The 26410-nt window shown below is 41.1% G+C and overlaps 3 protein-coding genes across 9 annotated transcripts in view; 2 read left to right on the forward strand and 1 right to left on the reverse strand.

The window, feature by feature from the left end:
* LOC117603741 (ras-related and estrogen-regulated growth inhibitor) overlaps positions 1 to 26410 on the forward strand; it is a 157035-nt gene that overhangs the window by 121743 nt on the left and 8882 nt on the right. For 2 of the 4 annotated variants that reach the window (XR_013062968.1, XR_013062969.1), the window contains 2 exons: positions 10141 to 10222; positions 10512 to 16338. The gene's annotated coding sequence lies outside the window, so the exon portion shown is untranslated. Of the gene's footprint in view, positions 1 to 10140; positions 10223 to 10511; positions 16339 to 25745; positions 25903 to 26410 lie in introns of those variants that run through there. The other 2 variants (XR_013062967.1, XR_013062966.1) reach the window with 2 other exon arrangements.
* Positions 1 to 26410, reverse strand: part of neur (E3 ubiquitin-protein ligase neur) — a 60354-nt gene that overhangs the window by 14402 nt on the left and 19542 nt on the right. Inside the window, exons 1-2 of one of the 4 annotated variants that reach the window (XM_034323154.2) lie at positions 3050 to 3765; positions 2392 to 2673 (exon numbers count right to left, since the gene is read on the reverse strand). The exons of 1 other annotated variant lie outside the window; for it this stretch is intronic. In XM_034323154.2, coding sequence (XP_034179045.2) covers positions 2392 to 2488 — 97 coding nt within the window. In that variant the 5' untranslated portion in view covers positions 2489 to 2673; positions 3050 to 3765. Of the gene's footprint in view, positions 1 to 2391; positions 2711 to 3049; positions 3766 to 16328; positions 16636 to 26410 lie in introns of those variants that run through there. 2 more of the 4 variants (XM_034323151.2, XM_034323153.2) reach the window with 2 other exon arrangements.
* On the forward strand, positions 3132 to 4751 carry LOC117603749 (uncharacterized). Its single transcript, XM_076690834.1, is given in 5 exon segments — positions 3132 to 3257; positions 3260 to 3391; positions 3394 to 3466; positions 3979 to 4040; positions 4042 to 4751. Coding segments are annotated over 5 exon segments (522 nt in total). The 3' UTR covers positions 4171 to 4751.

The following is a 26410-nucleotide window of genomic DNA, read 5'->3' on the forward strand; positions in this document are numbered from 1 at the left end:
TAGCTACCGATGTAAGGAATGTTAGCTGGAATGCGATGAAAATTACCAGCGAATGAACAACAAAATTAATCCTTATTTCTCAACCTGGCAGGCTAATACGCGCTAATTTAGAATAAGTCGGGCTTAAATGAGTGAGAAACTGCTGAACTTCACCTTAAGGTCGCGAATACTTCTAGCAGGTCTACATCCTGTACCTGGGACGTTCTATTCTTAACTAAAAATATTCAGCGAATAAAAATTCAACGCTTCGTTCATTGCCTTGAAAGTGCATTTACAGCCGCATAATTAGACACCTTTTCTAATTTGGATTCCAACTTACAGGTCGTAAATTGCAATTACATTTAATATTTAATCTCCTTAGAGAATTGATTACAAATCAAGAATATTAACTAATTTAATCCCATCTTTATTAAAAAAAAAAGAATTAAATTCCAAAGCTTCATCCTTTCTATAAACAAGATCGCGACCCAACCCCAATGTCGTGCCAAATGTTCCATCACAAAGATGTTTCCCGTTTACCAATCTACACCCCAAGGACCGAACCCCCTTCAACCCTGAAGAATCCGAAATGCCCCCGGACGACAAGTGTATATTCCCATTGCGGCTCTTTTAACGCGGCCACCACGGCTAGCCAAGGAACAATCGGATTAACGAAGTTAAACGATGGGGTGGCCACCCCCGATCCACCCTCTGTTTCGAGTTTAACCACGCATCTGTCGCGTTTCGCACGTACAGGCTCGCGAAGGTGTTTGCGGGGGTGTTCTATCGGGAAAAAGAAAACAAGAAACGGCTTTTCGTACTGTCAGCAAGATTAACTACCCCTCTTCTGGCATCGACATTCATTTCCAGAGGGAGGATTTGTCGGGTTTGGAAGGGTGATCGATAAGGGTGATTTTTTGGTTGAGATATTAGATTTAGTGTTCCGAAATTAGAAAGATTTTGAAAATTTTGTTTTATTTTATGGAAGATTATAAATTTTGTCTTTTTTAAAGGGTGAATTTATAAGGGTAATTTTACCGTGTAAAATCAGTACAAATTTTCTGCTTTTACATTGACAAACGTGTTTCCTTTCTCAAACTTATATTAGAGGCTTCGGTTAAAATTGAAGGGAACTCTCTACCACGATACTTTGAAATTCATGTTTCCTTTACACGCATAGTCAGCGAAGTAATTAAGCTGGAAAGAAGCTAATTAATACCCATTCGCTCTTAATTAATTCCGTCACAAACGTATCCGCTGTGCTAATACGGCTAGTACAATTTTCTAATATTAACAGGGAGTTATTAAACTTTAGTCCAAACATGCCTTTCGACATTTCTTAGATAAGATCGTTAATTATAATCCAGATACATGTTATATGAATCATACTTTCTTAATTTATCATTCAAATTAGTGAAAATTACATGTAAATTTGAATGAAAGTATCTCATATTTAATATACAGTGATACTTTATTAGATTGGAACTCGTACAATTATTTAATAAAATTTATGAAATAGGAATTTTTAATCAAAGGCTTTTACAGTAACAAAAGAATAATGGGGAAAAAACACAGGAAGTAGAGATCGAACGTAATTGTTAACTAGGCTCTATCTTGGAATAAACAATTCGTAATGTGTTACGAATGATGACTCACAGAGTCGTGTTAATGAAATTCTACTTCCTCGCACGACAAAGAAACGCGTGTCCCGCCTGTTGTGTTGCGACGAGTCGTGCCTTGTGCGCTAATTTCACTAACTATCCGGTCAAGAATCGTTCAATGAACGATAACCCCAGAAAAAAAATAGCATTGCCTTCTGGCGATATTACAAGCGGAAGAAAAACGCGATTCATTGACAGTGTCCTTTGTTGAGCAACTGGTCAAAGAGAGAGTAAAACTTTCTTTTCTTTTCAATGAAATAATAGTAGATTCAGTTGAACATTGCTTTCAATTTTTAATATTTAAAATATACAATTACATTTATTTTTTTACAAGTTAATATATTAACTTAATTGCCAGCAAAAATTAGTGCGGTAATATATTTAAATTCTAATATTTAATATTAACTTAATTGCCAGCAATAATTATTGCGGTAATATATTTAAATTCTAATATTTAATATTAATTTAATTACCACCGAAAATTATTGCAGTAATATATTTAAATTTTATTACGTAATGTTAACTTAATTAATACCAACGTCTCATTATATTAAATTATAATGAAGAGTGCAACGGCATCTGCATCTCAGCACCGACGTAATGGCATGGAAAACCGTTTATGTATTTATAAACCTGCACCCTATGGGACACACGTGTGGGGTATCGTAAAAGCATGCTAGACCTTAGCAGGAGGGATCGCCTACAAGGGAATAGAAGAAAAAAAATGGACAAAAATATATTTTGTACTCACCGAAAACATTTCCTAAGAGTCTAAGCCGAGCCACTCTTGTGGCGCTATTCACGGTTAACGGTCTTCGTGGACGTTGATAAGACAAAGCCAAAGACATTGAGAATCGTTACAAGTAAACGATATCAGAAAAGTAGATCGCGTATTTCGAAGAAAAAATTCCACAACGAAACGCCTCTTTAAGCCTCCTTGGGATAGGGAAAACAGAGTCTTCTCCAGAACTGTAGCAATTCAATTATCTCGAGACAATTAATGGCTACTCAATCAACCCGCGTCAATCTTAACCTAAAATAAAATTCGCGAAAGGATATTGAAATATTCAGATATACACTGAATGTTCTATGATTATTAAAACAATTTTCTTAATTAGATTATAAATTAATTGATTATTAATTGCAATATATTATACCTACTCACTGGTTTTAATAATTCTTTTATCTTTTTGTACTTTGCAAAACTACCGATGCGCGCTTCTCTGAATATCGCACCACGGTTCGAGATATCGAAAGGGCAATCAATCGCTATCGAATCAACCCCGGGAAATTCAAATTCAGAAGTGTTCGCGAGACAATACCAAAGTACTAAAATATTTTACAATTATCGGAAGAATTTTCTCGATTAAAAAATGAAAATTGACGATTACCTAGTCGAATATACTTACTCGTTTCACTAATTGTTCCCCTCGCACTTTACACTCTACCTCTAAAATAATTGATCGAATAATCGCGCCACAGTTCGAGAAGATGTTTCGAAGGGGGGAGATGGCGCTGTATCAAAGACGGAAGTGAGGAAGGAAGGAAGGCACGCGACCAAGGCATACCTGTCGCCCGGTTTTTCCCTCGGATGAAATCTCGCGACAAGGAAAACGATGAACAAGGGAAGAAGAGGAGGCTGAATAAAAGGAGCGCGAAATGACGCGGAGATGCGAGGAAAAGGCGGGCAGCTTGAACCACGCCACCACAACGACTGGCTTTCGTTGCAGAAGCAAACTCCCCATCTGCTGTGTGTTCGATGTTGCCCCAACTCCCTGCTGTCATTACGTGTACGTGCACGGACGAGAACGCCTTTGTCGATGAGCGTACGTGTGTGGTCACTAACACAAACGTGCAATTCGTGCGCTCCGCCAGCCGGACGCTCCTAACCTCTCGAAGCGGAAAGCTTGCGGTGAAAAGAAACGCTATTATATCTGGAGGATCTCACCTTGCGGATATCTTACAGATAAGCTGTTATTTTATCTACCATTGACCAGTGTATCAAAGAATGCCGTTACAACGCGATAAAGAGGAAACTTTGCTATTTGATGAGGGTATGTAAACGATTGATAAAGAAGAACGTAAGTGAAAACAATGGCACGTAAGATATTAATTAACGAGAGAAATATACGATATTCGAAATTTTGTACAATTGCAATGTGACTTCACGGTTGAAATTTTTAATAAAAAATTAATTGATTAAAAATTATACTGGTAGATATATGAAGATGAACGCGGAGAGAGTCGAAAATTGGAGGCCTTTTTTTTTTCTTGACCCAAATCTACACATTTAGCGAGCAGTTGTAGATATTGGTATATTACACTAGTGGTGTGCAAGCGTGTACAAGAAGCGGCATGTATGTCGCAGCTGCAGCTGCCTGCATGAACGGAACACAGGGCTTTTGGGGATGGCAACGGTTGCGCACCACCTGGCCTCAGGAAGCCAGCACCGGGCCTCGGCATTGGCGTAGACTTTGCTCGACGACGAACGACCGGAAAAAAGGGGGAATATAGAGGAGACGAACAATAGACCGGCGACTTTCGAAATTCCGACACCCCTGAAAATGTTCCTCTACCCTCCCAAAATCGATCAGTCTGCCTATTTGAAAGGGAATTCGACCCTGAAAATATTTCTTACGATTTTCCTGGCTATACTTAATTGCAGTTATTTATTGTTTCTTTTTCTCGGCTGATTTTCATGCATCAACGACGAGGAAAGACTTTATTGATGGATCGACCACGTTTTATTACCACGGTTCCGCGACAAATGACGGGGGGTGGAATTTTTCTCGCTTTACGAGCCGATAACTTTTACGGGGTATTACCATACTTGATCGCATTAATAGTTCTGAGCATAATAAGTCACGATCGGATTAAGGGTAGCCAGGGACCCTAGCAGACGTTTGCCCATTGCTTAATGGACGCGTTAGTTCCATACCCATAGTCGCGCACCCTCGTTTTATTCTCAAAGTAACGTATCAGTAAATCGATCATTAATTTCGAATAATTTCAATTTCTTCATCCCGAAAGAAAACCTTAAATTCTCATTTCCAATGAACGTAGAATCTCTTCGAATGACGGTGTTCCATGAAGCAATTTAGATGAAAATTAAAGCGTAAACTCGTCGCGTACGAGCGCAAAATTTCTATAGAATTTCCACAGCCAACGAGCTGCAACAGGGGTGAGAAGGCTTGCGCAACCCTCTGTCCACCCCCGCACCCCATACGTCCATGGGGTTTGCGCGTTGATATCGCAATAGAAGCTGTATCGATCCCGTCCCGACACGAGACCGGCTGTTGTCAGGGGGTTGATAACGATATGCAAGCTCTATAGACAGCGCCGCTAAAAGCTCCGCGAAGCTTTCAGCCTCTGTCGCAACCGCCTGGATACACGCCACTCCCTCTCGGGGATGTTTTAGCCATTTTTCGCTTTCCAACCAGGGGAAAGTACCGATTGACCCTTCTGCGATAAAACGAATTGAGACTGATCTTTTTCTCAAGGCCCGTTGCTAAGGCTGGAATTATTAATTGAAATTAATTTTCAAATTTCCCGAGTAAAGATTTATAACAAAGAGATATCCTTCCTTGTCAGTGCCATTATTTTTAAATAAAATTTGGAAATTTATCATTCGAAGAAAATAGGAGAAATAAAAACGCTATTGGCGTTGGCGGATCGATAAGCGGAACTTCGATAGCTTTTAGAGGAGGTCTGTCGATTTATCTCGAGTACCTTTCCATTAATGTTTGTCGGCTGATCGACGAACGATAGGTGAAAAATTTCTGTCGGAATTCTACCACTAATTTTAGAAAATTTCATGATAAATCGAAGAGGGGATGATGAAAGGAGTCGAATTTCCATACCTGCGAACAGATGGTATTTTGCACGTGCTCCACGAAAGGAAAAGGCACCTTCTTGTTATCGCGATTTGCATGTGAATTCCCACAAGCTCGTACGGGATATTTTTTGTGTTAGTACAAAGTGCAGCCTCCTAGTGCTTGCCGCAGGAAGGAAGCAGGAAAAGAAGGGATCACGTGCAAGGGGAAGCACGTCGAGAAACCGGCAACTTCCCTTCAGGATATCGTGGCAGATGGGCCGTCAAGCTTATCCCCGTAAGAACCCAATGAATCTGCCTGTATAATTCTTCCGTGTAAATTGCTCTAAAATGCTCGAACGAGCCATTAGCGTGTTCAAAGTTTTCACGCTTCGATTACTTTTCCACTTTTCTTCCCCTTTTCTCGTTAAGTCCTTAAACTTTAAGTACTGAAACTTTTCCTTCTACTTTGCATTTTATCTCCGGAAGAAAAAAGAAGAAAATGATAAAGTGCCATTTGTGATAATTTAAATTATCACTATGCCATAATTGAGTGGCTAAATAAATGAATTTTTATAATACTCGGAATAGCTAAATGTCAGATCTGCCAGGACAAATTTGTCCAGAGTTTTCCTTGTGAAAGAGGAGAGATGACCGGTTCGAGGAGCGTGATAGTCGACGAGGATGAGGTCGATTTGCATTAACGAGGACAGAGGCTTAATCACGGCGGGGACAAAATGTTCCTCGGTTCGAGTGGACTTTTGATGTTATCGAGGACTGTCCGTCAACGTCCGGACCGGGTCATTCGACTTTCCAGGTTGAGAAGAAAAGCTGGTTATATGGTATAATTGGAGGACACGAAGAAGGGAGATGTGTACACGAGTAGATTAAGACGACCACTGTCTTAGAGACTTTTTACTCATCCACCGTCTATTGCTCTCGTTGCTCTCTGTTCACCAGGAAACTTTCTCGGTTTACGGGGGTCAATGGTTCACCGTGGTTCTCACTACCCATACAAACACATTTTCGAGATAGTTTTTTGATTACAAAAAGTGAATACCCTTAAATGTTAAAAATCAACTCTAATAAAATTCTAACGATTCAATTAACACTATACATTCCAGCAATAATACCTTGATAAAATTGATTTTGACTGGTTTGGTAATCAATATCCAATGTCCCCAACAGCCGGCCCAAAATTTCCACATAAATTTCCATTTAATTAATTTCGAATCAATCGATCGATCTTAAAACGACCCAAAATTGGTCTCCAACAGGCCACTCAAGATCTCCGCACAAATTTACTAATCCTCGCCGAGAGATTAGTAATAAGCGAGGATCCTCGAGCCGACACAGTTAATTGGTACAATTATATCAATTCCGGCGTACATCCTGCGATTAGCAACGATAAGATGACCACGTAGAGACGTGAACGCGTGGGAGGGAGTGTTGAGAGCCGCTGATCGCACGTTCCGCGATGTTTGAACTTTGACACGTGACAATTAAATCATCTGCCAGTTCCTATTCAGTCGTTGACTCGTCTCGTTGAGGCGCCACGGCGACCAATTGAGCGTGGGCCGTGACACAAACACCGTCTTTTCGATGGTGGGCGAAGAAAGGGTCAAGCCCGGTGTCGCGCAATCAACGGGGAACTGCAAGAATCCAGCAGCGTTTCCACCATAGTTGACGAAGAACGCGTATATACCTCGGGAAGAGTTTTAATTGGAACCGGCTACTTGGCCAGTTTTTGGCTAAAGTTTTAATGAAACCACTCGGAGATACTTGAAGCAGGTTGTAACGAAAGAGGGTCTTTTTTGGAGCTTTTTAAAAGGATCGAGGACCTTTCAGAGAGTTTTAATTTTGGAGAGGATTGGCGAAGGGTGGATGATTCGAAGGGTTGTTTCATGGTTTTATTTTGTGGGTATCGCACGTTACCGTGCAGAAAATTAATTTAGATACCCATAACAAAGTTCGTTAAAAATAAAAATACTACTTAATACACCTAACAATTTAATTTAATAATAGGTACCGCTAAGGAAACCCGATAATTAATTTTCATGACCTTCTTGAAACTTCCTCCGAATAAATACGAAGACACGTGCACAGGAAAATTAAGTCTCCCGTTGATGGTATCAGTTTTCTTCAATGCCTTTTTACCCCCCATATTGCATGGAAAACCTGCGAAGTTATAAGATCTCGAAACACTTAGATCCGCTGTATGCACACCTAGCCTTAATCTGATGAAATTAATAATTCATCGCTATCACCTCTTTCTGCGTGCAAGCATAATCTAAATCTACTAATTCCTGCGTGTTTGAAGATTATTATCTGGAGAAAACTTATGGCTCAATTAAAATTAAGCTTGCGTGCGAATGAAAGGATTTTAGGAGGATATTTAAAATAAAGAGATACTCGATGAAATTTGTGATTGAAAATCGACGAGCTGTAAAGAAAAAAAAACGACGAGCCTTCATTGTTCGCCCATTTCGATTTGTGGTTTCGCGACATTTGTTCCATTAAAGTGTAGAGGCTCCCAGGAGTAATACGCGCCAAGGGCTGGAGAGGGACACGTCCCTTAAAAAAGTCAATCTTACAGACTGGGGAGAGCCATTGTTGGTCGTAACTAACTTTGCTCGGAAAAATGACTCATCTTTTCTAGTGGATGATAAGAGCGAAAAGGAACAATGGAAGAAGATTAATCTGGATTGGTGGATAAAAACATTATGATCGAGGTAGGATACTTGGTGGGATGTGGAATAATTTGAAAATAATTTTTGATAAATTGGAAAATTGAATTTTGTCATTCCAGTAACGCGTGTTTCAAACGCCATAAATACATCAGCATTATAATCAATCAAACTGGTCGGACAAAAGGAAGGAGACAATGTGATACATGGTAAAAATGAGGAGGGAAAGATTAAAAAGAAATTAGTATGAAAAGTTTAGGAGGTTGGCGATTCGACGACAGAGCCGTCTCTCAACTGAAATTTATCGCGAGCAACGGCATTGTTGAATTGATAGGCAGAAGCCCAGAGGCTGCCAGACGAATGCTCTCGACTTGAAAAATGGCTTCGCCTCGGTGTCTCAACGTTTGTTCCATTAAAAGCACGACGAACGCTCGCGGGTGCAGTGGAGCATCCGTGGAAGAAAAAGGAAGCCTTAAAGAGGCAACCTCGATAAATCTCCACGAGGGGTTCTCCGTTCTCGACGTTCGAGACGACGCGACGCGTCGCGACGCGAGAAAAATGCATTGTAGGAAAAAAAGTCTGAGATCGAACGGTCGTGGATTGCTTTTGTCCTACCGTGAACAAACTCTGTGTTTTTCTTTCACTCTGACTATCCGGAAAATTCATTTCTTTCTCTCGTTCGTTAACTTTCAAATAATCCAAAAAATTTCCAAATTTATAATCTCCGAATTTTCAAATTTCCATGCCCAAAGGCTTGAAATTTCTGAGGTTCAAAGCTTAAGTGCACCGATGCGTCGCCGACTCTCCGGCCCTAATTCCGACACTGACAAATTGCATCCGTCTTCTAGGAAATAAATATAGGTTGGCTTGGTTTAATCGATACGTATATAAAAGCGGGAGTTCCACCCTTTAGTTTCAAGTAGTCAATCGAGAAGCAGAGGCTACTAATGGTTACCAAATGAACTGCTCGAAAAGCTCTCCTAGCTCGTTGTACGCTTCTTCTGGAAGCACTTCTATCGACGACAGATGTTCGGTAGCTCGAACGTGGCTGCAAGCAACTCTTCAAGTCAGCTGGCGATCCGTTTCAACGGCGAACATTTATTTTCGAACGTGTTCAAGCGAGAGGAAAATTAAATGGAAGCCTCTCAACAGCTCGAGTTTTCAGAAATTTCAGATTTTCAGGTCCGACGTGTAATAATAACGAGTGTATTCCCATCTTAAAATAGTATTTAAGAAAATATTTACTTTGGGCTAGATCAATTTGAAAAACTCGGATATATAAATCTAAGATCGTTCAACTTCGTTTAAACAGCATAATAGTTTTTCCAAACATAAAACACTCCTATCTTTCCGATTAAATTCAGTTAAACGAGGAAAGATCCTCGAGGATAGATTAGGTGAAATAAGAAAAATCGAGATCACGATGGTGATGCAGGTTGAACGAACGAGGGAATTACGGAGCATAGATAAAAGACGCTGTTTTCAGGATGCTCGAAAGACACGTCTCGTTGAACTCACGAATTTCCACGGGGCCTCGAACACGTGCGTACGTTAGAGGCCAAGTTTGCTTATGTACCCGCACGATTAAGTCTCCGTTGGCCGTCACTTCCGGTGCTAGTACCTTAGAACGTGCACGTGCTCCACTCTAGGGTGTTCACGCACCTTGCTTCCTCGAGCTCCAAATGCATGTATCTCGACCTACCATCCCATCGAGTTTCCCTCATGGAAATCGCATAATTTCCTCGCGTGCGGTATTTATTTAACAGTTTCTTTCATTTCCATAACACGATGGTTGGTCTCGTAATAATATCACATTTGCAACTTAATTATTACAGACGGTACGGGGGTCTTTATTTCTTTTTAAATTAAACTCCAAGTGAAATCGTAACTTTCATGAAATTTCATTCGACGCAAAGCGAATTCTTATAAAAGTCAACCAGAGTCAATTACAGCAGTTTAATTATCTTTTCACGGTTCGACTGACCGATCGATATGATTTCAGGGTAAAGGTGAGAGGTGAACGATCGCAGCGTGGACGCAGAATCTCACGAATGGAACATCTCGACAAAAGGGAGCCGGAAAAGGTAAGCAGATTGTTCGTTTCCAGATCGAAAACCATTTCTGACGCGATACCGTTCAGGTACGTTACGCCGATGACGCGAATTTCCGGTTCGTGATTCAACCTCGTTTCCGTTCCTCCTATCTGCCGAACAGGAAGCACGAAAAACTACGAAATAGCTGAATAATGCCCCGGGGTAGAGAAACAATTCCAAAGGGCAACTTATCCTTAGTAAAACACTGAGCTTTATCTAAATCGTTCGGAGATTAACCAGAGAATTTCCTTCTCGGAGTTTCGCAATATTTATGTTATAGTTTACACGATCTTCGGGAGATAGTGGAAGACAAAAGGACGTCCATTTACCAAACAGCTGAGTCAAGATAAAGAAGGATTAACCTGGAAAGGAGGAGTAAATCTACCCTGGTCTTTGATTATCTAGGAGAGTGCTAAGGTACAGTCATTTATCAATTTGCAAAAATTTAAATTTCAAAATTCGAAAAATGGAACTCGCACGTAAAGCCTATATTTTCATGGAAAATAAAAATTCCAAAAAATCGAGAAATTTTGGTAAGTTGCAAATAAGTATGGCTACCGAATGAAGGTTTCTAGCAGCCACCAAGTGGAAGGATCGGGTGGAATGTCCGATCCCTGTAAAATAAAAGACTGCTGGTAACCGATTTAAACGGGTCCTGACCAGCTGACACGACTGACGCGGAACCATCGGTAAACCGGTTCGCGAATAGCTTGTGGGAACAAAGACGGGTCTTATTCGCGATGTTGTGACGTCACACTGGCGAAGCGGAAAGTGGGTGGACGAGTGTGAACGCACACTAAGAAATGGTGGGACCAGTCAGTGAGGACGGTCAGTGATCGGTCTGCTGGAAGAGGCTGGATACTTCTTCTCGATGAGAGAAGCATCCTTTAAAATTAACTCCAAAGATCAAATTGATAGAAAAGTAATCCATATGACGTGGGGCAATCATGACCCAAACCCTCTAAACTTAATTTGCAATAATTTTTTAAAATTTAAATCCTTCCTTTTTAATTTAGAAAATTTAAAGAATGGAAATGAAAGATGGTTAAAAATTAAATTTAAATTATTCCTATATCTCAATGATCCACTGTTCAAAGATTAAACGCTGAAGACGTTTATTTTAATTAGCTAAAGATAATAAGGAAAACAGCTGAATGGTAATAAGCATCGAAAGAGATTATTGTTCAACGACATTCGAGTTACGCAATATCGCGTTTGTCCAGCAATTTCGTCACGAGACCACCTTTCGAACAGCTCACCGTTCGATGTTAAACGGCACATGAGTCACGGTTAGCTGCAATCTTTTCCTCCTCGAAGAAAGCCGCGTGGAGCCCGCAACGTTCGTAACACGTGTCGTGTCGGAGCCGTTCGTTTATTTGCATCGCGCGACTCCTCCACCTGCGACTGAGAATCTCTGCGCAGAGGCGAGTAGTGATTCACCACGGCAAAAAGAGGAAGAAAAACCGGGAATGAACGAGAAACGGAGAGGAATAACCCGTGGACACTAAGAACCATCCCAGGAACCGCTGTTACTCGCGACCAGAACTCGAGGAACGATCTTTTTTTTAATATCTCTTTACGAATTAAATTGAATTGGACAATTAAATAGCGGATATTACACTTGGTTCACACTTGAATATGAAGATACTTTTATTCAGCTGTATCGAAGCTGTTCGATCGAAAGTAAGCCCGTTCCTCGGGTTTATTGTCCGGATAATGACCGCACGGTGCGATTCGAGATCCAAGAGAGGAAGCGACGTTGTTCGTTGCAACGTGAGCCCAGGTAAAAAGGCAGCATCGAAAATTTAAAGGCTCGTCAGCTGTTCCGGCTCGCAGGGTAAGAAGAACCGTCTTCTTTTCCTTTTGGGGGAGGAACGAGGGTTGACCGAGAACAGCTGCTACCCCTGAAGAATAATCGAGCCGAACGCGAATTTCGTGAGAGACGAGAATCTTTCGCTTTTCAAATCGAGATATACCGCCAGTGCGGGCATTAAAGTCACCGGACATCGCTTCTTCGATCTCTCTTCGTGAATTCGAAATTTAATGTTCCGAAATTGACAGAAACCATTTTACTTAACAATATTATATTTTTAATTGCTCTTAATTATAAGGAGGAAAGTGTGTATCTAATTGGGTTATAAATTTCTTCTAATGAATAGAGAAGAAAGAAGGGAAGACGGCCAAGAATAATGTTTTACGAAGTGCGCGTATAAATGTTTTAAGGAACACGGTTCAGAGACCTCCCACAATGTGCCACCGCGAAAAGGCTCGCAGCGTTGGTCTCTTGAACCCTCTCCATTAAGGAAAACTTGTTGACACGTAAAGGCGAGCAACTGAACAAGGAAAAAAAAAAGATGAAAAATGGAGCAGCTGTGACCTTTTGGTCCTCTGAGAATCGAAGCATCGTTAAATTTCGAGATCTCCACAAGGGTAGCACAGAGCCTTCATTTATTTATCACGAAACCTCTTTTGATTATATTTACTTAACCACTGTAAATTTCTTTTTTTTTTTCAATTTAATCGTAAATTGCTGTTTTGGAACAGTTGAGAAACACTGATTCGGAAGGACGTTGAATCATCGAGGAAACAGCTCCAGATTTCAATCGATCGATTATAGAGGAATGTGAACCAGTCGAGAAAATAGAAGAACGGCTTCATTGTATGTACAATCTATAACTCTGAAACGTTTTTCCATTCTCAAACAATCAATCACACAAACATCTAGCTTGGAATATTGATACCAACTCCATTCAATCACGGTACAGAAGAAAATTACCCCCCCGACCCGACATCGATACAACCTATCTCCCTTTATACCCAAGCGAAATAATTTTTCGTTGTCTCGCGACCCAAAAAGTCTACCGACATAATGTTAAAAATAGAACTCTCGTATCATCAAAACAACCCTTTGGTGCCTCCGAAGTGAGCCAGAAAATGAAAAAAAAAAGATTCCAGAGTTGTGACCCAAATGTATTAATGCAAATCTTCCGAAAATTCAGATCGCTACGAGAATATCAATCAAACTACCCCTGTGTCGCCGAGGCAACCCCTAGCTGTCTCAGAGGCGACCCAGAAAACTGGGGAAAAAGAAGGGAGAAAAAGCGCGATGCTCGGCGAAACATAGTCTGGTGAAGATTTTTTCGAATAATCGGTCGCGACCCAGACTAGGAGGAAGTCTTTGTCCGGGCGCGCATTGTTGCATCTGAAATTCGTGAAAGATTCGGTGGCGCGAGGTGGTCCGCGGGGGTGGAGAAAGGGGCCAGGCTTGGCTGGCGGAAGACAAAAGTTGGCCGAGTAGGGAAAAAGAGAAAGAGAGAGTTTCCACTTCGCGAAAGCTGTTGCTGACAATGGAACAGCCGTTCTTAGAAAAAGGCTCGTCACGCGGCCGGGAACAACAGACATCTGATGAGAACGGGGTGCAACGGGAGATACGTTGAAGGGTGACTGGAACGAAGGAAAACGTGCGAGGTATGGAAAGAGACGAGACGAGAGGAGAGGAGCAACGGGATAGAATGTTCTCTTCTGGTGGAACGAATATCTCTCTCGTTGCCTGTGTGCGACTGTCGTTGGCCGACTGGCAAATCACGCATTGAGGGAAAAAAAAGTCGGTCAACGACGCGCGCCAACCGCGACGATACAAATCCACCCCTGTGACAGATAGCTGAACATCGAGGGTGGAAATGAAGACTGTTGCTGGAGGACTTTCTCTTCAAAGTAACACTGCGATTCTTACTATCTTTTTTCCTCGACGAATTTCAAAATTTAACACCTAAGATTTTCACAGAAATCCATCCCCAGTATTATTAGAAATTCTCTTCTATAAATAATAAAAATGAGAAAATTTTGATTTAAAATATTTCATATCAAAGTGCTGGATTGAAATTATTCCTGATGGTGTAGGACGAAGTAATTGAACACGAGATGAAAGAAAAGAAGTAAACGAGCCCTCTGGTGATCCAATCTCTTTGCCTTTCTCTGGCTGGCAAATCATCCATTGAGAGGAAAGTCGGTCAACGAGGAACTGGAACCGCGACGATACAAATCCAGCCCTGTGACAGAATCGCGGATAAGCGCGATATCTGGCTGTTGTTCGATGGAAAACGACGGAAACGAGGCAACCGAAGGGGGGTTGCGCGAAAATAACGCAGGAAATGACGACTCCCGACCGGTAGGACTCTCTTTCAACGACCTACTTTCCATTGTGTCTCTAGTCCTGCTTCTGCTCGAACGGAAGGAACACCACCATCCTGTTGGAATATTAATATCGGGGTTACTGGGAAACTTCTCTGAAACCAGACTCTGTTCGGAAACGTCTCTCGATAAGAAGAAAGCATCCTCTTCGATGATTTATCGAGAATTCTAAAAGGGGTAGTTTCAACAGCTGAAAAATTTGTATATTATCTCCAATTAATTTATTAATTACTTCGAGTAGGTATCATAGAATAATTCGAAAGAGGAAATGATAAATTCATCCTCCTTTACAAGTACAAGCTAGGCGTGAATTCATTTTTAATAGCTCGTTCAACAGCTGAATCGTTATTAACAGATATTTATAAAACATTTATCCTTCGTCTGATTAACGAACGAAACATTTACACCGACCTGACTATATGGGTTATCGGATTTTCCGTGAATAAACCGTGCAATCTTTAACGTCCTCGAGATGCAAAAGTGGATCGTGTAAGTAGCTAAGAATACTCCGATTCACTCTATTCAACGCTCACGATTCTGTCGTTCCTCTTCAACTTCCGAACGCTCGATGTCTCTGAACCGAACACGAAATCGACCAGAGAAAGTGGAAGTACGAAAATAGAAGATCTGTGTATACCCGTCGGAAACATCCTAAAACCAACCCTCTCCTTCGGCCAACAGCTGTGTGTATTATAACACGTTGTAATTGAAATGATTTAGAATCGGATTTTTTAAAGAGGAAACCAGATAACGAAGAAGAAACATGAAAGAGTAAATGTTGTAAAGATCTGGGTAAAATATATGTATATTTAAAGATAGATGGTGTTCCGACAAAGGGGATCCCCCGAGATGAATTTTAAATTATTGCAAGCAGAGAGGCTAAGTTTATCTCGAGATTATTATCAGGTGCTTCTTTGATGCACCGACCGCTAATGAAGTTGCTCTTGTACAGTGGAAACTGGGTCATCGTTGTTTTTTCAATATATTTGCAACGGAAATATTGACATTTTATCACTGCTGATACAGTGTTTGATACAATCTCTTCCTGCTTTCATTCTCTGGATTGCATATTTTATCAAATTTAAACAGAAGTCTGATGTTTCACATTTTGTTAAAGGAGGATGTAGCACTTGGACGAATCTTAAAGATACACGTAAGACCCGTGAAAGCCGAGACGAAAGTACTGTTACGATATCAGTGTGTTCTTATTACTGGTGACAAAAGCACCCATTGGCCACCCTCGTCACTTTGGAACCGGACTTGGTTCCACGAGGAAATTATGGCTGGCTTAATTTCACCAGGCGATTTCAATGCGCGAGTCATGTCAACCTCGATTGCGATTAAATCATCCACGAACTTCGAGTATAAAATTTCTCTAACATTAATAGTAAGTAGAGATACAGTTTTCAATCTTCGTTCATTTTTCCATATGTAACAGGTGATCAGTTCTAAATGACTATAGTCATTCTTAGTAGGGAAAATATGAACAGCTGTAGGTACTATTAGAATACATTATGACTATAGTCATTTTTAATTATGAAAGGGTGAAAAATTCTAGGTTCAATTAGCAATTGAAAATTCCAATAGAATTATTATATTATCTATTTCTTTTTTTCAAAAATGAATTATTCAAAAGACTATCATTTAATTTTTTTTATTTAATCATAGTAACAAGAGGGTTGAATATCACAAATTATTTTACAAACTAAAGTTTGTACAGTGTAGGGAAATGTGTATCAGTGCAGTGCACCCTATCGATTCAGAAACGCACCGCTCTCGCGAGTCGATCGGAGCTCCTAGCAACCGCACGAACTCGACAGAGAATAATCTCCAAAAAGGAGGAAAAAAAAAAAATGTAAGAAAAATATGGAAAAATGATAAAAGTGGTGGGGGGGGTGTGGCTCACCTAAGCCCATCTTGCGTTTCAATTTCTTGAGGACCTTCATCTTGCTGCGCAACGGTGCCAGTATGTTGCAATCGTTGTTGTTGTTCTGCGTGGGCTGCTGGAGCTCGGCAGAGGGTTGCTTGCCCGCGGGCTGATGGTGATGATGGTGCTGGTGGTGTGTCTCGTGATGATGGTGGTGATGGCGGTGGTGGTGATGCTGCTGCTGCTGCTGCTGCTGCTGTTGCACGCTCGCGCCGGGACTGGCGAGGTGGCTGCAGCAGTGACAGGGGTGGCTCTTGCTGCCCTTGACCGCGCACGACGCCCCCATAAATGTTGCCGTGGTGCTCTCGAGGTGACGAGAGCAGCCGTGAGATCCCGATGGTAGGGTAGGCCGATCGAGACACGAGACTAGGAGGGACGGAATCGCGATTGCCGTACGAGAACACCGGCTTTTTAATGTAATTATCACTGATCGCACATCGATTAGCACACTGATTAATCGCGAATATGTCCGAACATAAGACTTTTGACGATAGACGGATAGAAGTCTGAAGAAATACGTTGACTTCTTTCCTTCGGCACACACTCGGAATTTTATTCAGAGGGCTCCTGATGTTTACGTGAAAGGGTTGAGGGAGAAAGAAGGATTCGAGACCGCGTGACACGAAGAAGAGAGGAGGCAAGCGAACGATACGCGGATAGTAAACGCTTGCGTGCCCCTCGAACGGCCAGGGACGACTGACGGCTCCTCCACCGAGCGCCAGAGTATCGCCGAGCCGCGCGCGAGCCATCGACCAATCACCGTTCATCTATCCCCTCTACTGCTCGAACAATAAATAGTGGAGAGGAGAGTGGCACCTGGTGGACAGCTGCCCCTTACCTGGCCACGACACACCGGGCCACCCCGTGTGCCAACGCGGGGAGGCCGGGGTGGACTTGTACCTTCTCTGAAGAGAGGCGCGGGGTTGGAAATTTGAACTGGTCGCCGACTGCACGAGCATTGATCCTGCTAGACGCGATTACTTCTTCTTCATCCTTTTTTTTTCTTTTTTTTTTTTTTTTAATTTTTTCGCCAGTACGGCCGACGCGGATGTCCGAGAGGAAGCGTTCTCGGGGCGGGCCTCGTCGGCTTTCGGATGAATTAAAACGATGCTCGAGGAGGATCGATATTCGGGACGATCGATCACTAGAGTCTGGTAAAAAACAGGGAGGAAGGTAGAGTACGCGTGGATATTTAAATTGTTATATGTGGAGGTCATTTATTTCAGCAAATTTCACGTAGGTCGTTAAAAAGTTGCGAGGAATAATGGTAAAATAAATATGTATCCTCCTCGATGGTGACCCAGTAAAATAATTGAGGCCAACAAATACGATACCATCGAATCGCGAAACGATATTAGGTAAAAGGAGATACATTCGAGATTTCATGTCGCCGGTTCGGTCGCTGAACGGGCGCGATAGTTGTTCGCGTTTCAACGGTGAAGAGCCCCTTTGGGCTCAGGGAAAACTGGAGCAGGGTGATACCGGGGAAACTTATGATTCGTCCAAGTGATACGGAAATATGTAAATAGAGTCGTATTGGAAGATCGTGGATGAAGCATGGTTCGGTATTCTGCGTTGAAAACGGTCCAAATGGCAACGTTTGCGATCATGAATTATTCAGATCGCAGGATGAGTGCACGCGAAGATATCGTAAGTAGAATTCAGAGTTCCTGGTGAAACAGGAACGCGTCTGTGAAATCGGACCTCTCTGTCGTTATATGATTTCTGATTAAATCAATAATTAACCAAGGTGGACCCCGATGACGCACATTTGTTTCCTCGAATTATAAGATTAATTTTATTTTATCCTTTCCTGTACGCTTTCGTTTTTGCCACATATCATCAAAGATAAAATCGTCTCTTGTAAACGCGGTCATTTTTGATAACATAAAACGTAATGATCTCATAATTACATGAATTGTGGAATAAGGGTCGTCTCTTTTTGCATTTGCAGTAATGTAAATCGAGTACGAGGTGGATCGAAATTTTTTAAAGGATAATGGTAAACTGGGAGTTAGTCCAAAAATGGTACATGATGTAATAATTCACATTCCACTTGAATCGACCAGGCAAGGCTGTCGAGTTGTTCACCGTGACGACAGAGGCTTGTTTTGGCCTGCCATTTCGAGTTACAGGATCAATGTACAACGGTAGAAATATCGTGTTTCCTTGGGATTCAAGATGCGTTTCTGGTCCCATGACAATACCACAACGATCCCGACAAGTGATACGATAAACGAAGGTAAAAATTTCGGAAATGTTGAAATGAAAATTTTTATAAATTATTAATCATCCAATGAAAGCTCGTTGCACGTGCATTAAATGCACAGCAGGATTGAATTAATTCTAGAAAAGCATCGTCTATCCAAATTAGGATACAGTAGTCTGATTTCTATACAGGTACCCTTATAATCCACTCGTTGCTACCTTTCCTAAGAGTTGAATGAATTTAAATTATCTAAATTCCACGCGCATCTATGCGGGTCGTCAGTCGAGTAACCAAAATATCTCTTCTCTTTTCAACAAATTAGAATACTTCTAAAGAAATATTCGGGGAAGACCTTTGAATTCCAGAATATTTCAAACGCAATCGAATAAATCCTGGAAGATAAGGCACGAACGAAAATCGAGTTTCGAGAGGCGAAGCAGGTAAATAAAATCGAAGGGAACAAGGATGAGATGCTCGACATGATCCGCGTAGTTCGCAAGGAAACCGCATTGCAGTCCTGGGAGTCCTTGTATCCTTGCAAGCCAGGAGAAAACTCAATTTCTGAGCCACTCAGTGGCTCGATGGGGACGGTACCTCGACGCGTGTACCGCGAACACCAACCAGAAACGGGATTAAAGACGGAAATTAGATGGAAATTGAAAGCTTCTCGTAGCTTCGTCCGAAATCGATAGCTCGTTGTCTGGAAAAACTGATCGTCGATTAATTTTGAACTGCGAATCGTTCGCTCGACAGCAACAGGTTAAATCAAGAAGCTAAAAGGGGGAACGCATTCGACGAGGTGGTGCAACATTTACCGTAGAAAACATTTTTAGCCCCTGATTACCGAGGGCTGCCATTCAGCCCCTTCAGTCACTATCAACACGCGACCACCCTTCTCACCCTATTCGATTTCATCGCTTTGGAAGATGTCTACTGATCCTTAAACCCTGCTTCGTCCCTTCTCGGCTTCAAGGATGGAGGAACAGGTTACGCAAGCAAGGTGTATCTTATACCTTGAACACCTTCATGATTTATTCTATGAAACGTTAAATTTTCTATTTTTATGTTCCTCCGATTTATTTATGCAACTGATGTCCATCGAATTTTGATTTTTCAATCAATGAAATTCTATTGGGAAGAATAGGAAACGAGTGGATCAGGTTCTCGAAGGATAGGAAATACAAGCACGAAGGCGTAGCTACGGCTTCCTTTCGCACATCCTTTTTATCCGGACCGGTGTTCCTCTTGCGTAACGATCGTACTAACGGAAACCGTTTGTCCGGTCCGTGTCGAAGTTACTTTCGATCGTTTAATCGCCGTCGTCCAGCGTGACTGGCTTCCTTCCAGGACACTCTCCTTTTTCTCTTTTATGTTTCCTACCTGATGAATTATGCACGTATCGACCTGGTACAGTAGCGATCAAAATTATGCCATTTCTATTCTGAATTTTGCAACACGGATTTTATAGAATAAAATGAAAAAATTGAACGCTTCGTGTTAGATTGTAATGCAATCGGGAATAAATGAATCGAGATTGAACATTTCCAGGTAACGTCTTACGCGTGTACCTCGAACTCGTCAAAGAACGGCTCGTTAATCAGCGAGCTTCAATTACAATGCAGCGCGTAGTTAAAAGGTAATGCGTGTACAAAAGAATTGCCAGGTAATTACATAAAATCGTGGTATTCGTTCGAAGCAACTGCTTTCCCGTGGCCAGCCATTATATTTCCAGGGCATGCACATCGAAAACGATGCATTGTTCTACGCGCACGTAACTAATAATCTCGTTTCTTTGCAGTGTCTGGTATTTTTGTCAATTGAAAACGAAAAATAAAAAGAAAACATACCAGAACATTAATTAAGAAGCTTTTGAGAATTAATAATTCATCGATAAATTAATGTAAATAATATAGAAAAGGATGTAATTTTCAGAAAACGAGTTCATTCACCCCTTACACCTGTTTCTTTACCCCTACATTACACAGCTCCATAATTAAATCAATTATATTCGACGACAATCCAAAGTTCTTCTCGCTCACAATCAATTTTTATCGTCCGCGTTGTTGCTCGAAAAGAAAAAAAAAAAAAAAAAAAAATCGTTCTAAACAACCTCGGGCGGGATCTACCGAGCGTACAGAATTATCCATCTGCACCAACGATTTCGCTGTAACGGTGTGCGTTGAAAATCGGAAGGAAGCTGGCAAATGAGCCAAAAGAGCCGCTTAAACGAAGGGTTTGTTCCCTGGTTGCCTGTAATTTCGGAGATTCCGGCTATTTCACGAGCACCGGCAACTACGAAACTCGTAAATCGAGGAGACGCGACTCGGTTGTTTGCTCGCCAAACCCGGTACGATTAATTAATGAATAATATATTGTGCCGGGGATAAAAGGACGATTAATTACGTTATTTAAAATTTCGATAGGCGTTGATATTCTCTACTCCTGATAATTAAATGAGTTGTTTCATTAAGGAAATTGAAGGTTCTAAGAAAGCAGGCACGATCTACTCGTTTCTAATTTATCCCTTATCGCAATCTATTAGCATTGAAACATCGAGAACGTCCTTTAGAAACGCGTAAACCAGCTGGTCGGGCGAGGAACGCGGTGCCAATTAAGCATGCGTGAAACGAACGTGTGCAGCGGTTCGATACGCGATTGCAATTATACTTGGCGATATCGCGCAACACTATCGTGTGAACGTGATATAACGATCTTATAGAACCACCTAGTCTAATTAGAAATTACACAATGCCTCCAACAGAGTATAACGGTGAATCCTTGGGATCAATTAGATAATTACACCTTACCTTTAATCCTTTCAATGATCACTGAAAGAAAAAGAGTCTAAAAACAAAAAATGACTCTGAATGTTTAATTCTATTATTTATACAATACTTGCTTTTCATACATTGCCGATAATATATGCATTCTTAGTACCTACATGCTAAATATGAAAAATGAAAAATCAAATGCAATAAAATTTTCGTAGATTTTCTGAATTGAAAAGTGAAAAATTTTGACAGATTTTCTTAGTGAAAAGTATAAAATCGAATTGCAATAAAATCTTGGCAAATTTTCATAATGAAAAATGAAAGGACATCGAGTGGCAAAGGTGTGCAATTTCGGATCCAAAGGGTCCAGCATCTGTCTGCCGCGAGGTTACGAGCTCACGGTGCCCCGTAAACGTGGAGGAGTGTGCAGATGCGTTTCCTATGGGGTAACCCCGACGCTGGCGGGGATACGTGCATATAGTATAATGTGGAATAGCGGAAACGAGCGGCGGATGGCAGGAAGTCGGAGAGACTGGCGCGTGCGCACCCCCCATGAAAATATAGAAGACGCAGGCATTTTAGAAGTGTATTGTCGGCTCGGATTACTATGGGGCCAAAGAAGGGATGGACGAAGGGATCCTCGGAACGGTTGCCAACCTGGTTCCCTTTTTATTTCAACATACGTTTATCATCGATTAACCCTTTGGATGGCAGAAAATAATGGCGACCTCAGAAGTCTGCACTTTCATCAAAAGTGAATTTTAATGACCAATATTCGAGTGAAAATTAATTTATAATGTCTCGTGTTACGCACGATAATACGGTGCTCATTGAAAATAATGTACATACGTGTAATTTACGAGGAAGCTGCTGTGTCACCTGTCTACTTATTCCAATCGATCCAACTACTTTTAAGCGACGGTAAAATATAATTTTATGGTTCACCATTGAGGAATATTTTAAAAATTAACGAGTTCCTAAAGTGTACAAGAAACATTATTCCATATTGTATGGCACTTCTGTAGAAGACGCGACTGAAAGGGGAGTCGATGAAACGGTGAAATGAGAACCCCAGTTTTATAGGACACCCCTTCTTGCAATCCATTCCAAGTCTGCCGCCCCCTTCACGGGGAGAGCACATCTGACAGAGGCATTGACCGAAAATACAATCTTTTACCGCGGTTCTTATTTCGGGAAGACAGACGGCCTGCCAGACGGGAGGGTCGAATGCGCCCTTTCTGCTGGACAGGCAATTAGGAAGCCCTTGAGGAAACGGTACGCCGTGTTTGTCCATTCAAGGAACGAGGAACGGGAGGAGCGAAATGCAAATCGGTAGATTCGCGAGATTTCACGGGAGAAGGGATGTATAAACTTTGAACAACACTTTTATTCTTCTCAATTGAAAATTTGTATAATTCTTTCAGAAGAACTTTCTGAAGGTTCGAGTTAATTTCATGACATAAAAGTAGAAGAGAAGAGACATTTCTAACAATAATTGTTTTGTTTAACAAACGTAATAGAAAGTTTCTACGGCTTTCTTTTTAAAGTGAAATTTACTTTGGTTTATTTTGTGAATTTTAAACAAGCAAAACGGATATGTTATATAGATAGGACATCTATAGTAAAAAATAGTTAATTTTGAAAGATGCGAATCGTATAAACTTCTTCGCCGGTCAAATTCCCCGAGCACGTCGACTCCAGAACACGCGACATCCTGAGAAAGGGAGCACCGATGTGGTAACCTCGCGCAAGGAAGCGGAGATACGGTTCCGCAACTCGAAAGCGGAATCGACTTTGGCGTCGAAACAGGCAGCGATTCACGAGCCGGTTCGAAGGATTTTGGCGTTCACGCAGGAAGCGGGGTTGTTTACCGTGAACGAGCTCAGATTTTAACTATCAAATTCGCTTAATGCATAGAAAATGAAAATAAATTAAAAAATTTCAGATTGTATTGGAACCATAAAAAAATTTGTCGAAGCAGATTGACCCCCGGCGCGGTCTTAGACACCGAAGACAACCTCTAAACGAGGTTGACCTCGTTGTACCGTAATCATTCCATTATCATTCAATTCTCTGTCACACGACCGGCTGTGATCTTCACATCTGGCAACTCAGAAGCAAAGAACACTTCGATAAAATAAACAGTATATACGTTTCAATATCACTGAACAACTTCTAGGAATTCAAAAATGTATCAATAACGAAAGTAATTGTGGTCTCCTAAATTAGCTCCCCAAAGTATCGGAAATCGCCCTAATAGACTTTCGGTTTTAGGATCATTGTGTAAACACGAATCTCGACAGATGTTCGGATATTTTTGGATAACGATACAAGATAGCCTTCCTGAGAAGACACAGATCTATTTTGAAAAAAGAAAAAAGAATTCCATTTCATACCACAAGAAATTGAGAGCTTCGTTCGAAAATTAATAATCAAACAAGGTGTCTCGCTACACGTGTTTACTCTCATTACGATTCATCGTTATGATAGTAAGTGTTGATTATCGTTTTAATAAAATTCTAATGGTTTGAAATTGCAGAGGAGCAACTAAATTGGTTAACCGCTCCTAAAAGGAGGCCCGCATCTTCGGTCGTAAAATTCGCGCGACACTGGTGTTCTCTGGACGACATTCAGAATTCTCTCCGTCTGAGGAGACAGGTGTTTGTTGGTATTGTCCATAACCATGGCAGAGAGAATATCGTGTTGAGCCGCTATGGTAACAGCTGAATGATCGTTGCGCGAGAGGTGACCGCCCGTATGCAGCTGCTGTCGCGTTTAACCCATTAAGGACCAACTTTTTATTTATAATAATTATTCGTACAAGAATTAGCGCGTTCGATTCAATCGTGTATCAGTATTACGTTAATGGTAATAGGAAATTCTGTTCTACGGGTGTCGGTTAACCGACAATCATGGCGTAATCGGCTTTTCGGTAGCAACAAAGAAGCCCATTATCTCGTTACACGAATAAACCCCCTTATCGTCGTTTCAGATTGAGCTGAAGGCTGCTATAAAAAGTGGCATTCAACTTGAAAGCATAGCAGCAATTGAAAAATAAATATTTGCGATTATTATTATTTTAGGTAGATTTATTAAAATGTGGAAATTATTATTACTGAAAGTAGGTACAGGCTGATCGTTTATCGATTTTAATTCACACCGTGTAAAGCAGAATTTTGCAAGAAAATAAAAGTAATAAAAGAAGATACGTAAGGTGAGATAAGTGATAGGTGGTTTTGCCGGCAAAGTGGATCAGGTGCACGCGGTCGAAATCGTTACAGATGCCAAGAATTTGCTGGTGCGGCAATAAACATGGTAATTAAAAAGTCCATTGGCCGATTTCCCTTGATCGAAGCGAAAGGAAAGAACGGTACGTGCTACCGTCACGAAACCGGCCATTTATTTTCATTCATCGTCACGAAATCGTGTCCAAAGATAGCTTTTTGAAATCAACGATAAAATACGTTCAAAAAATAAATTAACAATGCAGCAAAGAATATTTTAAAAAGAAAGGAGACAGCTGGCGACGATTTCCTTTTTAGTAATTTTTAAAGGGTAATAATTTCATACGAAAAGTTGCAACCGTGAAAAGGATCGTTAAACGAGCCACGTTTACCTTTAATAATCCATAAAAACAGTCGCGAACTTTCATCTTTTTCAACTTATTTATTAACAGAAGCGGTTGCAACATTCACAAATTAGATTCTCTCTGAACTTGTTACGCGGGGCAGATGTTTGATCCTGGAAGATAGAGCCTGACTTCCATCCCCCAAAAAATGCTCTTAGCTTGAACAGGTGCATGGTAAAAAATCCTCTTCGAGTTTCAGAGGTGAACGGTTTGCATCCAGGAATATTTCAACCGTCCTATCCTCTGCTAGCGATTTTCTTTGAAATCGAGAAGGATTTAACGACAACCGAGGAGAAAAAGAAAAGGACGACCGAGAAGATCGTCGATTGAAATTATGCACACAGTGTGGAATTTAATATCTCCGACGCAGGGCCATTAAACGGCAATTAAATTAGGCAGACCGATACGAAGGTTAGAACGTTGAAGTTAAGGATATTTCGTAAGTTTGTCAAAGGTAATGGTTCCTTAAATAGTTTCGAACGAGAAGGATCCTTTTGTAAGGAATCTCTGCACAGGGAATGGTAAAAGATAGGATCCCAAGGGATCACTGTTACCTTTTCAAGGAAGAAATGTAATTTCAAAGGTATTCAGAACTCTGCCCCTTGCCTTTGGCCTTTTGATGAAAATAAAATTACCCTGGTGACCTAGATAATATTCATCAACATTTCTGATGGATAAGAATAATTTTCAACTTTATACAATTTTGAAGTTTCCTCAAAATTACAATTTTTTAAATAGCATCTTCAAATTTGCTATTGGAGAAAATTATTGTTATCTACAATTTTTAGATTCTTCAGTGTCTCGACTTGTCATGGACACCTAGAAAAATACGAAGGTTCCAAAGGCCATTTAAATGTCCAACACGAAGTCTACGCAACACTTTTCTATGTATCTTCGAGGAACAGCTGAGCGTCGACCTGTTTCCGACTTTAAATCACCGAACAGGTAAGAAAGTCAAGAAAGGTACCGAGCTTAGAAATCAGCAAGGTCTTTGAAGGTTCCTTTTAAAATCAGACGGTTCTCCTTTAAGATTAAAGAAACCTTGCTCTAAAGGAAAATGTTAAAATAGAAACAAAATTTTTCAACTTCCTTCTCTAAGGAAATTCGTACCAAACTCCATAGCGACTTAAACGGACCCCCTGAAACCTCCCTAATCTCCATCAATCATCTCGCTAATTCGAAAAACGCCGAAAAAGAAGGTACCCATTCATCAAGCTAACGAAAGCAGCTAACGGTTCCCTGCGACCGGTTAATAAGCGTTGAGAGGTGGATTAAAAAATTCACGCGACTAATCGCGATAGTCGTGCAACCCTTTGTCCTCGTTCAGCAGGACGCGTTTCCGTCGCTCTTTCATCCCTATTATAGAGAAGGGGCGGAACTTTGTTAGCTCGGCGTGTGCGTGTATGCGTTCGTTCTCGACCGGCTCGACAAAGGCGGCTCGAAAAGGATGCGT

The sequence above is a fragment of the Osmia lignaria genome, chromosome 11 (assembly GCF_051020975.1).
Source record: "Osmia lignaria lignaria isolate PbOS001 chromosome 11, iyOsmLign1, whole genome shotgun sequence".
In the NCBI taxonomy this organism is placed as follows: domain Eukaryota; kingdom Metazoa; phylum Arthropoda; class Insecta; order Hymenoptera; family Megachilidae; genus Osmia; species Osmia lignaria.